Source organism: Sus scrofa, chromosome 1, assembly GCF_054392235.1.
Source record: "Sus scrofa isolate SSC_HxYL_T2T_F1_AM1 chromosome 1, Sscrofa_HxYL_maternal_Yorkshire_Landrace_v2.0, whole genome shotgun sequence".
Lineage (NCBI taxonomy): Eukaryota > Metazoa > Chordata > Mammalia > Artiodactyla > Suidae > Sus > Sus scrofa.
Window position 1 is genome coordinate 71,248,311 of NC_139383.1, and position 18,408 is coordinate 71,266,718.

At 36.9% G+C, this 18,408-nt stretch overlaps 1 protein-coding gene across 9 annotated transcripts in view; it reads right to left on the bottom strand.

The window, feature by feature from the left end:
- The window catches only part of HACE1 (HECT domain and ankyrin repeat containing E3 ubiquitin protein ligase 1), a 110,951-nt gene that overhangs the window by 84,583 nt on the left and 7,960 nt on the right, over nt 1-18,408 (bottom strand). For 6 of the 9 annotated variants that reach the window (XR_014805799.1, XR_014805742.1, NM_001195340.1 and 3 more), the window contains 4 exon segments: nt 13,477-13,531; nt 11,975-12,064; nt 11,152-11,256; nt 4,006-4,081 (listed from right to left, as the gene is read on the bottom strand). Coding sequence is in view for 4 of the 9 variants with exons in the window: in NM_001195340.1 (NP_001182269.1) it covers nt 4,006-4,081; nt 11,152-11,256; nt 11,975-12,064; nt 13,477-13,531 (326 nt within the window). In the remaining 5 variants the exon portion in view is untranslated. 9 annotated transcript variants of the gene reach the window in all.

Here is an 18,408-nt window from a genome sequence, read left to right on the forward strand (position 1 = left end):
TACAGACCTACACAGGTAGTAAATCTATCTAGAACTTAAATACATATACATACACAAGGAAACATGGATACAAGTAAACCTGGAGAAATCTGAGTTAAGATAAACTGTAGCAATATCAATATCCTGGTCATGGCATTATACTGGGGCTTTGTTACCATTGAGGAAAACGGTGTAAAATATACAGAGGACTTCTTTGCATTATTTCTTAGAATTGCATAAGGATCTACAAGTATATATCATTTTCAAAAATGTAATTATTAACTACATGAAAAACAAAACGCTGTATGAGAAACAAAAGCAACTATGGCAAACTACTTGGCCTAACTATGAATAGTTTTTATACAGCTGAAAAATTACAAAACTGAAAAATGATCTACAAAAAAATTATAACTATATTGGAAGGGTGTAAAGGAAATGTGCTTATACATTATAGGATAAGGAGAGGTAGGGCTGAAAAAGAATAATGACTTTATCTTCCAAAAAATCAAAAGGTGATGCCTCAAACTGCAAAATCAAAAAGTAGCAATATCGTTATTTAGATAAAGGAAAACAAAATTTTTAAATCCATTAAAATAGCTAAGAGAAGCTGACTATAGAGTGAGAAATTCAGGAGGTAAGGAAGAAGGTCAAGAGAACATGTTTTCTTTTTTGCCAAGGAGTTGGGAGTGGGGGCACAAGGTAGCTGTATGTTTATTTGACATAAAATGCCATACAATTCACAGGCCATACAATTCATCTATTTAAAATATACAACTTACTGGTTTTTTGGTATATTCACTGAGTTGTACAATCATCACTATAGATCAATTTTAGAGCATTTTCATTTTTCCCAAAAGAAACCCTGTATCCATTAGCACTCCCATTTCCTCCATTTCCTGAGATGGATATAGAAAGTACAATCCCACTCCGACTTTGTCACCTGGGTAAAATAGGTCATCCATTGCCTCCAGTTTTTCTTATTGATGCCTTTTTTGCTTCTTCCTCATAGAATTTGTTAGACCATGAATTCTGACAGTATTTGGAAGATGGTATAGGCAACACAACCGAACATTCCATCATTCCTATTGCCTCACTTTTATCATTTTGCTGAGTTCAGAACAACCCAACTCAAGTCTAAATACCTCACCCCTAACAGCAGTATGTATAAGACAGAGAAATTTCACAGAGCACTACCATACATTTATGGTTAATGGTGCTGAATGATGGAGCCTTTGCAGACAGCAATATCTTGAACTGTTATTTTGTTTAACCTCATCCCTAGCTGAACCGTGACAATGTGCCTTGTCACTATTTAGGATGGGTGAGCATAAAATTTCATTCAAAATATAATCAGAAAAAAAATACCTGAACCACTATGCTGTACACCTGAAACACAACATTGTAAATAAACTATACTTTACTTTATATAAATGAATGAATGCGATGGAAGAGTGATTTCGAAGATGAAGGTGGGAAGGTCAGGCTCTCCACTGAAGGATGTTCTTGACAAGATCAACTTGAGGTAGGAGCACACATAGAAGCTAAAGATCTGGGAAAGTGATCCCCTGAACTATCCATACCATAGACTTTTCAAAGTCTTCATGAACCCCCAGGGAAATCTAAACATCAGTCAAGCTCACCACTCCAATGTAGCCTGCTCTCTTGTATCTCCAAGCCTTTGCCAATCTATTCCATAGAGCTAGACCTCTCTACCCCACTATCACCATTTTTACCAGTTTAATCTCTATTTTATCCCTTTGGCCTCAGTTCAAGTGATACTTCCCTCAACTGCCTCCTCCAGTGCTACAGGTGAGGATGGGTCCCCTGCTATGACTTTCATAGCATCTCCATCATCTGAGTTAACATTCATTACACTGTGTCACCATTGCCTATTGACTTTCCTATCTTCCTTGGAAGTTTGGGGAAGACAAGGACAGGTCAGTCATATTCACTGCTCTATGCCCCCAGGCACACCAGTAAAATGCCTAGAACTAATAGGTGTTCAAGAAATTCCTGTTCAAAGAACAAATGAATGAAGAAATCTCAAGAGTCCTTTGGGAGAGTGATCAGCCTAGAAAACATGCAGTCAACAGTACTCAAGTCATTTTGTATGAAAAATCTTGGGGCTCTTAATTCCCCATTGAAGGTTCTTCCATCTCAGGAGCCCTTGGCTTTACTGCCCCACATCTTTGGCGGCAACTACTCAATCCTGCAGCAACACATTTTCACTATCCTAGCTTCCTTCGGCTGAGGGTCAATGTGTCCAGGAGTGGAATTAACTCCACCACTTCGCAGTAACATGCTTGGCAGCCAGAATAGTTTCCAAGAGAAAGAGACATACCATACCATTCAGGGCTAGAACATCAAGTTTGGTGCCAGGCAGTAAGACAGCAGAGACTGTTTTTATATAATAAGCCTTAGAGAATCATCTGACTCTTCCAACTACACGCATAAATAATTTTTTCAATACAAATTTGACTTTTTAAAATTTTCTACTTTATTTCACTTGAAGTTTAGAGTGAAGGGAGAAAATTAGCAGATAAAAACTTAAGCAACTAAACAGATTACATTAACATTGAATATCTTATCCTGCCTCTACTAGACAGTGTCCTAGGGATAGAGGTATGTTTATTCCATTGTTACGGCTGCACCTACAGCATATGGAAGTTACCAGGCTAGGGGTCAAAAAGGAGCTACAGCTGCTGGCCTACACCATAGCCACAACAACTCGGGATCTGAGCCACGTCTGGGACTCACACCAGAACTCAGAGGAATGCCGGATCATTTAATCCACTGAGCAGGGCCAGTGATCAAACCGGCATCCTAATGGATACTAGTCAGGTCTGTTACAGCTGAGCCACAAGAGGAACACCTCCACAGTTTTATAACTCTGTGGTACCTAATGCATTCATTATAGAATCCTATAGATACCTAGAATACAGTTTTTCTTTGCAGAGTGGATAATGTTACCCCGCTACTACATAACAAAATCTGGATTACCATAGGAATTATGGATTCCATGTGAAAATCAGGATTGATCTTATTTTGTAATAAGACATTCACAGAATAATTCAAATCTTATTAGGAAAGATAGTTTTTCATGCCCCAGCTCTGACATGGCCCACTGAAAAGAATTTTTTATTCAGAAAGGCCTTGAAAACTAGCATGGTATGTAAATACTCAATATTCTTCTTTATTTACAAATTAAAAGATTCAAAAACTATAAATACTGAAAAAAAAGTTTCTGACACTACTGAGGTATAACTGACAAAACTGTTAAGATGTGATGGTTTGATACATATTGTGAAATAATTTCCACCATCCAGTTAATTTAAAGCTCAATAAATTTATTTTCTATCACAACTTCAAAACAATCTCAATAATCACATAATTCTATTTTACCTCTACTTCTAAATCAAATAATGCTCCATTAAATTAGTTTAATTAAAATTTGTAGATTTCAATAATTTCTTCAGAAATATCCTACACCACCTCCCTATAATATCCATGTGGATCAAAAACATATTAACTTATTTTTGAAAAAAAAAAAGTGACACAGCAGAGTTCCCATTGTAGCTCAGAGGGTTACAAACCCGACTAGCATCCATGAGGATGCAGGCTGGATCCCTGGTCTCTCTCAGTGAGCTAAGGATCCAGCACTGCTGTGAGCTGTGGTGTATGTCACAGACACGGCTTGGATCTGCGTTGCTGTGGCTGTGGTGTAGGCCAGCAGCTGTAGTTCTGATTTGACCCCTATCCTGGGAACTTCTGTATGCCACAAGTGTGGCCCTAAAAAGAAAAAAAAAGAAAGAAAGAAAGAAAAGGAGAAAGGAAAAACAGAGTGAACCATAACTTCTCTTAATAATTATGGCTGAGAACTATATCTCAATTCATTCTGCACCTTCTAAATCACCACAAAGAGGTAACCTGCAGAAATACTTGCACTATACTTTGTATTACTAGCGCCTTCAATATTATTTTCTAAAAAGTACTTTTAAATCTCAGACAAAAATTCTTAGCACTTACTGCTGTAAGGCCTTCATTATTACAAATGTTGACATCAGCACAGTATTCTAATAATTTACTCATGCATTTCTTCTGCCTGAAAAGAAAAATGAGATAGTCACAGATAAATGGTACTAGAAAAATCAACAAATGGCAATCGTTTTACTAAAATATTAACTATACTAAACATTAATTGATGGTATCAACCTGTATCTTCAATATTTAAATAAATACTATAACATTTAAAACAAAACAAAAAATTATTTCTATAAATAAAGATAATAGGATAAAGGCACAATGAAGTTTTCATGTGATTGGGACAAATTCATCATTCAAAATGCTAAGTAATTTCAACTGTTAACAGGATTATCTGAAATAGCCCTCTCCATTAGAAATATAAAACAACATGAGTCTAACAGAAGAGGAATGGATAGAGCAAAATGATGTCCCAATGTTGTACCTTACATTCCTGATTGTAAAATATTTAAAATACTAAGATGAGTTATAAAAACCACAAAATTAATAAAATGAGTATCTATGCATCCCCCCAGCCACTTTATTTTTTTTCAGATTTTTTTACTGTGGTAAAATACAGATAAATTTAACTGCTTAACCATTTTTAAATGTACAGCTCAGTGATATTAAGTACAATCATATTTTTATGCAACCATTACCACCATTCATCTCGAGAACACTTTTCATCTTGCAAAACTGAAATTCTACATCCTTTAAACAGTAATTCCCCATTCCTTTTCCTGAGTCCTGGCAACCACCATTCCAATTTCTCTCTCTCCAATGTGGGCTTATCTAAGTACCTCATTAAAACAGAATCATAGAGTAGCTGCCCTTCTGTGACTGGCTTATCTCACTCAGCATAATGTCTTCAAGGCTCATCCATGTTGTAGCATGTGTCAGAATTTCCTTCTCTTTTAAAGCTGAATAATATTCCATTGTATGTATATACCTCTTTTTGCTTATCCGTTATCTGTCAATGGATAGTTAGGTTCCTTTTTTTTTTTTAGCTATTGTGAATAATGCTGCTATGAACATAAGTACACAAATATTTCTATAAGACTTGCTTTAAATTTTATTGGGTATATATACACAGAAGTAGGATTGCTGGATCATATGGTAATTCTATTTTTATTTTTTGAGGAATCACGAAACCAGTTTTCAGAGCATCTATACCATTTTCCTTTCTCATCGTCAGAGCACAACAGTTCCAATTTCTCCACATCCTCATTAACACTTGTTATTTTGTTGTTGTTGTTTTAGGATAGCCATACTAACGCATATGAGCACTCAAACTAAAGAGTGTATGTTGCCATTTCATTGTAGTTTTAATTTGCATTTCCCTGACCAGTGATATTGAGCATCATCTCATGTTCAAGAACAGTTTTGTAAGATCTGTACATCTTATTTGGAGACATGTCTACAAAAGTCCTTTGCCCTCTTTTGAACTGCCTACCCATTTTGTTTTGCTCGCAACATTTCCTCCCAGTCTACTCCATTCCTATCACTGCTCAGTATTTATCTCAATTTCCCCTACATCAAATAATTAAATGAAAAGTAATGTTTTGGAAACAAAATGATATACACCATACACATACTACATACAAATATATATAATAAATATAAAATATATATCATATATATTTGCTTAATCTATGCTCAGTACTGGATTAAGGAAATAGGATTTAATCTATGGAATGAAAGAAGTTTACAATCTAGCTGAGTGAATGATTATATATATACATAAAAATATAAAATAGGGTACATATAATAACATATTGTGTATAATGTACAATATAGTGTGTGTGTATATATGTATATACGCTATATATAGTATTAACATGGAGTATTGAGATACTGTGATTTATAGGAAAAATATATATTTGGTCTTAATCCACACTTCCTGGCTCACAGCTCCCAAAACCTCAGGGTTACCTAAGTGATGAAGAGCAATGGGGCATCACCGCCTGAAAACATTTCAGGGAAGGCAGCTTTGGGTTGCCATCCAAGAGTGGGGGCTGAGTGCCAGGAGAACCAACCATGTCAGTAGAGGGTACTTTCAGTTCCACCCTGATTTCCAAAAGGGGAAAGGGACTGGAGGTTGAATGAATCACTAATGGCCAACACTGGACTTCCAGCGGAGAGAAATGGTGCTCTCCGACAATGGTCCCAGGCCTAGATCACATAGATCGTTCTTCACCTACCGAGATCCTACACCACACTCCTTTTCTTGCTTCCCTTTCCCAGTCCACCTCGTCAGCGTTCCCCAGAGGATAAAAAGCCAGAGAGAATGATCGCCTACTGGTGGTGGAATGAGGTAGTACACCATCTGTCCCCGGTCTAGCCCTCAGGGGACCTCTCAGCATGTCGGTGTCTCCTCAGACCACAGCCTCATCTATTCAGCAAGAGACGTGGGACTTAACTAAAGTCGGGCCAGCTGGGCCCTCTGTGCCCCACTCCTCCCGTATGAAACAGAAAGCCATGTTTTAAAGCAGAGCCAGCAAAACCCACATCTACCCTCTTTGGTGTTTCAGAGCTATAAAGGAGGTGGGGAAGGGGCAAAAAAAAAAAAAAAAAAAAATCACTAATGGCCAATGATATTAAGTCAATCATGACTATGTAATGAAGCCTCTATAAAGACACAAAAAGAAAGCTTTTTGTCCCTTTCAGGGAAAGCTTCCATGTAGGGGAACCAAAAACACTTCTCCATGCCACCACGCCTGACAGAAGTTCCTTTGTTCAGGATCTCACCCTATGTATCTCTTAATTTGGCTGTTGATTCATATCCTTTAATAACCTTTTATAATAAATCAGTAATGTAATGAATAAACAAATAGATTTTCCAGAGTTCTGTGAGCCATTCTAGCAAATTAACTGAACCCAAAGAAGGGGCTGTGGGAACCTCTGATTTATAGCCAGTTGGTCAATAGTACTGCTAACAACCCAGACTCAGACTCGTGATTGGAATCCTGAGTTGGAGGGGGCTGTCAGAATCTCCAGTTTACAGTCAGAAGCACCACCTGCAACTGAGCTTGCAACCCATGTCTGAAGTGGAGGGTAGTCTTATGGGACTGAACCTTTTACCTAAGTAACCTACTTTTACCTCCAGGTACACAGTGACAAAGTTGAGCTGAATTCTCAGACATTCTGCTGGCATCTGAGAAATCACTTGTTGGTGTGGAGAAGTATACACGTACAAACACATACTACATATATATGGTATGTAGAGGGTATACGCAATATATATAGTATTATTACTCAGCTATAAAAAAGAATGAAATAATGTGATTTGCAGCAACATAGACCAGAGATTATCGTATTAAGCAAAGTAAGTCAAAGACAATTATCATATAATACTACTTATATGTGGAATCTAAAAAAATGATACAAACAAATTTACAAACAGAAACAGACTTACAGACATTAAAAACAAAGTTATGGTTATCAAAGGGGATGAGGGAGATAAATTAGAAGTTTGGGTTAACATATAAATACTACTATATATATAATAGGTAAATAAAGATCTACTGTACAGTACAGGGAACTATACTCAATATAGTAATAACCTATATGGAAAAGAATCTGAAAAGGAAAAAAAAAAAAATATATATATATATATATAAAATTTAATCACTTTGCTGTATACCTGAAACCAACACAACACTGTAAATTAAGTATACTTAAATAAAAACATAAAATATACATAAATATACAACTATTTACTCAGATCATAAATTTCTTCATGCCATGGATTATATCATATTTCTTTAATCAGTTCAGTACAAAGTATAGGTAGGCGCTCTCAGTAAAATGTGACAAATCTTTGTTGATTACTAATTATTCAATCTTATAATCAATAGCTAAAATTTTTACCTGACTGAGTGAACCTTTTAAATGAGAACAAATAACTTTTCTTGCTTTAATTTTTATATCTAAAATGAAGTTAAATGTCATTTAAAATCAGCATTATAACTGAAGAAATGGAAAAATGATAAGTAAACTTGTAAATTCAAACATTTACAAAGTTCCTTCATTGAACACATTGCTATGAAAACCTTAGGAAATAAATCTTCCACAACCAAGAGACAAAAGACTAGAAAGTCCTACTACAGTTATTATTACATTATTTAAATTATGCTTGTTTGTGTTTGTGTGTGTGTCTGCACCCACATTGCTGAATTCCTACAAATTATTCAGAAGCCTGCCATGGATCACTGGCCTACTGTCAAAATAAACACTTAGGTAGGACTGTGCCAGGTAAACAGTTCCAAAGAAGTGTTTAGGGTAGAGGATACTGAAGAAAAGCAGCAACCCATAATGCTCCCCCCTCCAAAAAATGAACTGCAAAAGATATAGGGCAGTATGAGAGAGTAAATGCAAACAACCCACTAAATAACCCACTATTTTACATTGAATTGGAGCTAAAATTTTAACTAACACATTAGCTCTGCCTTTTATGAGCTTACAATCTAGTCCAAAAAATAAACGAAAAATGCTTCAAATCTGACCAGTATACATTTCAGTACTGAGGTACCCAGCACTGACAGTGAAGAGAGAAATGCAAGAGCAGGCCACGAGAAATATCCCACCAGTCTGACAGTGACAGACGGGAACAAAAATTAAAAACCCCAAAGTCAAATGTACCAGAAAAAAAAGGGGCATAATTCACCTATGACTTTTGCTTCAGTCTAGACAAATTTGAACTCAAAGAGAAATTACAGGAAAAAGCTATTTCAGAAAACATCAAAAGCTACAGGAAGCAACAGGTAATCAAATCACTTTCCAAACAGTCATTGAGCACCTCTAAGTTATACTAGGCACCCATTCAATAAATAAAAACCAAAATAGGTACTGAATATCAAAACTAATCTTTATAGATATAGAACAGCATCCAAGTTAGATGTTTTGTTAAGGTTATAGACTCTTCTTACTCCTTTTATCTTCACTGACTTGTCAGATAAATTATGTGATAATATCTGTCATATTTCTTTATCTTTAAAATGTAATGATCTAGGATTTCCTGTCATGGCTCAGTGGTTAACCTGATAAGTATCCATGAAGACGCAGGTTCAATCCCTGGCCTTGCTAAGAGGGCTAAGGATCTGGCATTGCCGTGAGCTGTGGTATAGGTCGCAGACTCGGCTTGGATCTGGTGCTGCTGTGGCTGTGGTGTAGACCGGCAGCTACAGCTCTGATTTGATCCCTAGCCTGGGAACCTCCACATGCCGCAGGTGTGGTCCTAAAAAAACAAAAAGACCAAAAAAAAAAAAAAAAAAAAAAGTAATGATCTCCAACTTGAATGCCTCACCAGAAAAAAAAAAAAAAAAAAAGGTGAAATGATGGATATGATGATTAACTAGATGGGAGAAATTTTTTCACCATGTATAGATCAAATCATCACGATGTACACTTTAAGTATATTATAACTTTGTCAATTACACCTTAACAAAGCTGGAGGGGAAAAAAAAAGCTATGGTCTCCTAAAAGACTACCACAATGGTAGCATTTTATCCCTGCTGTGCACCAATCTGTCCTTTCATTTACAGTTGCTGAGACAGTGAAGTGAGATAGTTTTCTATGTATACCTTTCTCAAAGAGCTTTGTCACTATACTACCAACACCTATTTAGATCTGAGGCCAATTCAGCAAGGGAATGAATGATTTACTTTATGACCTTGGGTGTGATAAGCTACAACTCACTTAATGTGGCCAATTATTTTAAAAGCAGCAGTTTAATCAGCACTTCACCTCTTACAACAGTGGACAACTAAACTGATTCACTGCTCAATCAGGAAACAGGACCAACCAGACAGAGTCAAAGGACTGTGCCTCTCCCCTTTCAAGCTAGACATCACTATGGTTCCTATCTTTCTGGTTCCACTTTAAATCCTTGTATGAAAAAATTTGGCTTCAGATTGATACAGGGATAATTTTAGCCCCATATCCATCTCACTTAGGCAGCCACCTTAACTACTTAGAATCCCAGGTCAAAATAGACAACAAAAATATTTTCAAAAGTAATCAAAAGAAGAAACACAGAGGAATATTCTTTCATGGAAAAGTCTTCTAGCATTCAAAAAATATGTAGTGTATAAGGGGATTCCCGCTGTGGCGCAATGGGTTAAGAATCTGACTGTAGTGCCTTGGGTCACTGCAGAGGCACATTGGGTAAAGGATCCAGTGTCGCCCAAGCTATGGCATAGGTCACTGCTGCAGCTCAGATTCAATTTCTGGCCTGGGAACTTCAATATGCTGTGAGTACAGCCATTAAAAAAAAAAAAAAGAAGTGTTTAAGTTCCTCAAGCCCTGACTCAAACACTACTTATTTTCATTTTAAACATAACTTCAACCATTTTGGTCTCAATCCAAAAGAATTTTAAGAAGTGCAAAATATTTCAAATGCAGACAGTAAAATGTGATACCTGAAATTCTTGAAAAAAAAGGAGAAACCACAAAAAGTATAGTAGGGTTTAAAATAGCACACAATGGGAGTCCCCGTTGTGGCGCACTGGTTAACGAATCCGACTAGGAACAATGAGGTTGCGGGTTCAGTCCCTGGCCTTGCTCAGTGGGTTAAGGATCCGGCGTTGCCATGAGCTGTGGTGTAGGTTGCAGACGTGGCTCGGATCCCAACTTGCTGTGGCTCTGGCGTAGGCCAGTGGCTACAGCTCAATTAGACCCCTAGCCTGGGAAACTCCATATGCCACAGGAGCGGCCCTAGAAATGGCAAAAAGACAAAAAAAAAAAAAAAATAGCACACAATGAATTAGTACGGCTCATTCACAAATAATTATAAATAAACTGGGTATAACATATTTATGCTATCTTTAAGTGCATTAATAAAATTAAACAAGCAATTTGGAAAATAAGTCATGCAGGTAGATGAAGCTAAAAAGGACACTCAAACAAAGAGGTGATAATTATGTCATTATAAGTAAAAATAAACTTTAACAAACATATTTTCAAGAAGAAAAAATTCATAAGAAGCCTAAGAAAATATTAAATATTACAGTTATTTAAAAGTTGAACATAATAATCTAAGACCCTCTTCCCAAGGCAAATATTGAGGGAAAAAAATCACCAAATCAGAGTGCCTTGAATACTCTTCGTCATAACTGAAAACACAACTTAAATTATGTAAGAAAAAATATTTACCCATTTCTAGCTGCCAAATGAAGGGGTGTACAGCCTGAAATATCTTGATAGTTAGGATTTGCTCCTTTCTTTAAAAGCAGAACCAAGCATTCCACTGATCCACAACTAAAACAATATTAAAAAACAGTTCAGATACACTTAGCAGTTGATGTAGCTTAATTAAAAAACAAAAAGCTCTACTAAACACATTATTTTGGGGGTCCATTTCACCCTACACAGATAGTAAATATCCCCTATTTTCAAGACGGTACATTCTTACAATCTATGAATTATCTGAGAAATTCAAACAAAGCAAAATAAAGTGTTAGCACATAAAAGAAACCATATAGTACTCTTAACTTTTGGCTTTCCGGAAGCCAAATTTATATTGAAAAATCAATCCTGAAAGGTGTCAAGATATCAAAAAACTTGTTACACACTGGAAGGTTATAAATAAAAATCATTCTCACACCTAAGTGAAAAATACAAAGCCAAGAATTTCATGTGTAGTCAGCATACAGAATTTCATATTGGTAGGATAAAAGGAAAATTTTGGTGAATGTACCCTCTTGAGAACATCCAGGAAAGATAATCCCTGCACCCAACCTCCTCTACTCTGATCTCAAACATGCTAAAACAGGAGATATAAGACTTGAGTCCAATCCCAAGATGAACAACTTATCTAGAGAAAGAACACAAGCATATAGTGTACTATGCCTTCAACAAAATAAAGAACCTCTCAGTGTTCTCATCTCTCGCTATAACTACTGTGGAACACACTGATTCGATGCTTACTGATCATTACTCTAGATCAGCATTAAATCCAAAATATCTTTAGTCTTACTTTGCTGCGATGTGAAGCAAGCTTCTTTTCACACGTCCAAATGCGTAATTGACATCAAACTTTGAATTTGATAGTAGTTCAGAAACAGACCTATGCCGAAAGAAAATTATGAGTCAATGTTTAAAAAAAAGTTTTTAAAAACATAACTCCAGTTAAAAGTTCTTTAGTTAGTCTTACCAATTATTCAAAGGGTTCTGTCCCACAGCAGCCAAAAAAACAAGGCACTACTCTCTAAGCACAGCACAGCAGCCAGCACAGCATCAGTCAAAAACCATATGCCCTCACCTATAAACTGGTGCTAAAGAGTTCCTTGTTTGCCACTCTGACTATGTCACCTGCTCTGAGGACATCTAAGCTCTTGAGAAACAGAGTAGGGCTGGCTGCTCCCCTTGCAGAAAGCTCTTGAGAAACAGAGTAGGGCTGGCTGCTCCCCTTGCAGAAAGCTGAGCCTATCTATATTAATTTTTGCCAAATTTATAAAAATCAGGCAAAAATATGTTTTAATTATACCAGACAGGAAGTTTAAAACAGAAAAAAAAAAATCACTTATATTTTGAACTTGCTTCAAAATACATTGTCTCTTTACTTTCTCCTAATAACAAGTTACCCAATGACTAACCACATCAGAGCTATTACAAGTATAAACACCTCATCACACAGCCAGATAAATAACCGTAACTCACGCATGCCCTGTAAAAAAGTGCCAACACTACACCAATAAAAAGAACATCAACGGAATTCTCCTGTGGCTCAGCAGGCTAAAGATCCAGCACTGTCACTGCTGTGGCTTTGATTACAGCTATGGCACAGATTCTATCTTAGCCTGGGAACTTCTGCATGCCGCAGGTACAGACAAAAAAAAAAAAAAAAACATCAAAATAGTAGAATATTAGGGAGTAAGTTTTTCCATCAGCCTTAAATGTTTTGCTATAAATATCAGTAGTAACATCTAACAGAATCCATCACGTTTTTTTCACTGTCAATGACCAAGCAAATACTTGTCTTAATATTTGATTTTTTTTTTTTCAACTTTTCAGGGCCACACCCACAGCATATGTAAGTTCCTAGACTAGGGCTAGAATCAGAGCTGCAGCCTCTGTTCTATACCACAACCACAGCAATGTGGGATCCAAGCCACATTTACAACATATACCACAGCTCATGGTAACGAGGGATCCTTAACCTACTAAGCAAAGCCAGGGATCGAACCTGCATCCTCACGAGTATTAGTCAGATTCTTAACCTGCTGAGCCACAATGGGAGCTCCTGATTAACCATTCAGAAAATCTCTTACAATATAATTTTACAGTTGATATAGATTTTAGGAAATCCTTCTTCCTATTTCACACACAGAAAATTATAACAGAATTAAATAACTTGCCCCAGGACAATATCTATGTCCAAACTGTGTGCATCTTTGTGTGTACATATATGCATTTGTATACAACATTTAGGTAAATTTATATTCTCAAAAAGTGTAAATATGTGAAACAAGCACTCACCTGTGTTGATCAGCCATAACCATAGGCATTAATGTATAAACAGCAGTTTCATTATCTAAGTATTAAAAAAAAAGAAAGAATTAATTTATCTCCTACTTTTTCCAAAAGGTGGTAATTATGACTACTTTAGAGTTTTCTTAATTCTAAATAAAAACCTAGGAAAAGAGGTGGAAGAAAGGATAGGGCAAAACACCTGAGGTACTGCAAAATTTGCAATAATGCAGAATTTCCTATCTCCTCTAATGCTCATCTCCTCTATACCATCAGAAAAGCGCTTTGATTTGGGGGGAAAATTAGAGACCTAATATTTTATGTAGCTTTAACAACTGAAATTTCTTTTTCTTCCAGAACAGTGTATCAACTTTGTTTTATCATATTTAACATGTACTTGGAAGGATTTTTAAGTATATATGAATAGCAAAGATATATATGTTAAAATAATTTTAAAACATTAAATATACATACTACTTCTTGTCAATATTATAACAAGAGAAATTCTTTTAGGAGTTCCCATTGTGACGCAGCAGAAACAAATCTGACTAGGAACCATGAGGTTGCGGGTTCGATCCCTGGTCTTGCTCAGTGGGTTAAGGATCCAGCGATGTCATGAGCTGTGGTGTAAGTCACAGATGTGGCTCGGATCTGGTGTTGCTGAGGCTCTGGCATAGGCTGGCAGCTGTAGCTCTGATTGGACCCCTAGCCTGGGAACCTCCATATGCTGTGAGTGCGGCCCTGAAAAGACAAAAAGACAAAAAAAAAAAAAAAAAGAGAGAGAGAGAGAGAGAAAGAAATTATTTTAGAGGCTTTTATGAAACAACATTAATGTTTCACTTTTACTTATTACTTAATTCACATTCCATTTATTATCTTTTATAGAATAAACTCATAGAAATACGATCCAAAAGAAAAAGTTAAAAGTCAACATCACCCATGATTTTATACTTGAGCACAAATTTCAGCTACTGTTTAAATTCACCTTTATATATTACTAACAGTCACTTCTCAATTCAATGCATTCTAGAGGCTTATGTTTTTAATAAGTTATTTACAGATAAGAAACCCTGAGAAGTTCAATTTAGTCCTTAAAAACATAATAGCAATACTAAAATTAATGAGTTAAAGTTTGAAAAAAAGAATATTTGCATAGTATCAAAGTATCTCTCCCAAGTATTGATTACAAAGGAAATATAGCGAATTTACAGTGGAGAACCCAGAAGACCTCACCTTAATCATCTGATAAAAGATAACATCACCAAAAATTATACATGTTGATATCATGTAGCAATCCACTTAGAAGGGCACATGACTTTTGTAGTACACTTGCCAAAATCCATAACTTTAATCTACTCATGAGAAAACATCAGAAAAACACAAGTAAGGGGAATTCCACGAAATACTTGATCAGTTCCCTTAAGATGTCTGAAAACAATTACAGACAAGGAAAAACTGAAGAACTATCACAGTTCAAGGGAAGCTAAGGAAACACGGCAACGAAATGAAATGTGATATACACAGGACTGGATCCTAAAATCAGAAAAAAAAAATTACTGGGAAAACTAATGAAATCCTGTTAAAGTCTGTAATGCATTAGAAGTATTACACCAATATTAATTCCTTACTTTTGATAATTTTACTTTGGTTGCGTAAGACTTGAACATAAGGGGAAGCTGGGAGAAAGATGTATGGGAACACCACTATGCAACTTTTCTTTAAGTCTAAAATTATTTAAAACTAAAATGCTTCAGAAAAGAAAAGAAAAGAAAAGGCAGGGGAACTGTTATCATGAAAAGATTCTTGGTTTACATATCAAGACAGTAGAGGAGTAGGACATAGAGCTCACCTTCTCCTACAAATACATCCAAAAAAAAAAAACAAAAAACCACAACAATCTACATGTAGAAAGATACTCACAGAACATTTACTAAATGCTGGCAAAAGACCTCAGATTTTCAAAGGGCAAGAAAATCTCCACATAACTGAGTAAGACAAAAGGAGAAAAATGAGAGAGAGAGAGAGAGAGAGAGAGAGAGAGAGAGAGCAAGAACAGAGAAAAAGGAATCAGGACAGGATCAGCACCCCTGGGAGGGAACTATTAGAGAGAAAAGGTTTCCACACGTTGGGAGGAGAGGCTATCACTGGGGAAAAGGGAGTACCTCAAAGCCTCAAAGAAAGAGCATAGGAACTGCTCTCAGGAGGGTAAAGCGGAGAGAAAGCCACACAGAAGGTCACTGCCACCACCCAGGGCACCCCAGGCTGTGATGCTCACCTGGGGCAAGTGGGATCTGGGTGCTGAAGCTTCAGCTTCAGAAGTCAGACCTGGGGAGAAGACTAGGATTGACTATGTGGAAACAGCTGAGGGGGCTGCATGGGATGAGGCTGGGGGCCCCCCTGAGAAGCAAGGCATCATTGTTGGGGAGCATGAGAGGAGGAGGGCGGGACCACCATAAGAACTTCTCTGAATGCATGGGTTCTCAGGTAGCAGGGCTCCGCTTGTGTGGGCTATGAGGGCAGATACAAGCCTCTGCTGCCATCTCAGACTCCAGAGGTGGGCAAGGAACAGCAGAGTGAAATAATGAGAGGAACGAATAAGTGACTTGGAAGATAGAAATCACCATAGAAGACAGAAATGGAAATCACACAACTGGAACAGCAGACGGCCAAATTTTTAAAAAGTGGAAGCAACGTAAGAGATCTGTGGAATAATATAACATATGCCAATATACACAAAACAGGGATTCCAGAAAGACAAGAAAAAGGAGATTGAAAATGTATTTGAAGAAATTATGGCTGAAAACTTTCCAATCGAAAGAAGGAAACAGAGGAGTTCCCTTCATGGCACAGTGGTTAATGAACCCAACTAGGATCCATGAGGCTGCGGGTTCAATCTCTGGCCTCACTCAGTGGGTTAAGGATCCCGCATTCCCGTGAGCTGTGGTGTAGGCTGCAGAAGCAGCTTGCATCCTGCATTGCTGTGACTGTGGTGTAGGCCGGCAACTGTAGCTCCAATTAGAACCCTAGCCTGGGAACCTCTACATGCCCCAGGTGTAGCCCTTTAAAAAAAAAGAAGAAGAAGAAGGAAACAGATATCCAGATTCAGGAAGCACAGAGGGTTGCAAACAAAATGAACCCAAACAGACATACACCAAGACATATTATTATAAAAATGGCAAAAGTTAGTAGTTCCTGTTGTGGCTCAGTGGTAACAAACCTAACTAGTATCCATGAGGACGCAGGTTTGCACCCTGGCCTCGCTCAGTGGGTTAAGGATCTGGCATCATGGTGAGTTCTGTTGTAGGTCACAGATGTGGCTCGGATCCCATGTTGCTGTGGCTGTGGCATAGGCTGGCAGCCATAGCTGCAATTAGACCCCTAGCCTGGGTACTTCCATATGCCTCTGGTGTGGCCCTAAAAAGACCAAAAAAAAAGGTAAAAGTTAAAGATAAAGAGAGGATTCTAAAAGTAGCAAGAGAAAAAGAGTTAATTACCAGGAAACCCCCTTATGGGTATCAGTAGATTTCTCTGCAGAAATGCTGCAGGCCAAAAGGGATTTTTTTCTGAAAGGGAAAAATCTGCAACTTAGAATACTCTATGCAGTAAGATTATCACTTACGAGGAGAAATAATGAATTTCTCAGATAAGAAAAATTGAAAGAATACAACAAATCTATCCTAAAAGAAATACTGAAAGATCGCCTCTAAATAGAAAAGAAGCAAGGAGATATAGGAAGAAATCACAATTGGAAAGTAATCCCTTAAATTAACCAACATACTGATCAAAAAGAAAAAAAAAATCTATTTAAGAAAGTGATGATAAACACAAGGGACAGCAAAAGGATAAACATGAAGATATAAAAAAGGACATCAAAATCAAAATGTCTGGAGGGAGAGTAAGAAAATATAGACTTTTTTTTTAGAATGTGCTTGAGCCTATATGAATATTAATCTAAAGCAAGCAGATAGGAAAGGGTTAACATACTTGAAAAACAGGGCAACCACAAATCAAAAACAACCAACAGGAGTTCCCTCGTGGCTCAGTGGTTAAGGATGGGGTGCTGTCATCACTATGGCCCTGGTTACAGCTGTTGTGTGGGTTTGATCCCTGTCCCAGGAACTTCCACATCCTGCAGGCATGGCCAAAAAACAGCAAAAAAAAAAAAAAAAGATTCACAAAAGCCAAAAAGAAAATAACACAAGCATGATATAAAAGGAAAGGAAATCATCAAACCACAAAAAGAAACAGGAACAAAGAAGAAACATAGAATCAACCAGAAAGCAAGCTTTAAAATGGCAATAAACACATATCTATCAATAATTACCTTAAAGAGCAATGGACTGAATGCTACAAAAAACAGAGTGGCAGACTGATTAAAAAACAAGAGCCCACAATATGCTGCCTACAAGAGACCCACCTTAGGGCAAAGGACACACATAAACTGAAAGTGAGGGGATGGAAAATGGTAATTCATGCTAACAGAAATGACAAGAAAGAGGGAGTCACTCTACTCATGTAAGACAAAATGACTTTAAAACAGAGGCCATAAAGAAAAAGAAGGACATTATTTAATGATAAAAGGATCAATTCAAAAAGAAGAAATTACACTCCTCAACACACATGCATCTAATAAAGGAGCACCCAAATACATACAACAAATACTAACAGACATAAAAGGAGAAACTGATGGGAATACAATAATAGGACAATTTAACACCCCACTCACATCAATGGACAGATCTTCTAGACAGAAAAGCAACAAGGCAACAGAGATCCTAAATGATACAATAGAAGAGTTAGACTTAATTGATATCTTCAGGACATTACATTCAAAAAAAAAAAAAATAGAATATACATTCAGGTGCAAAACAGAAAATTCCCTAGGACTGACCACATACCAGGGCACAAACTAACCTCAACAAAGTTAAGAGTATAAAAATT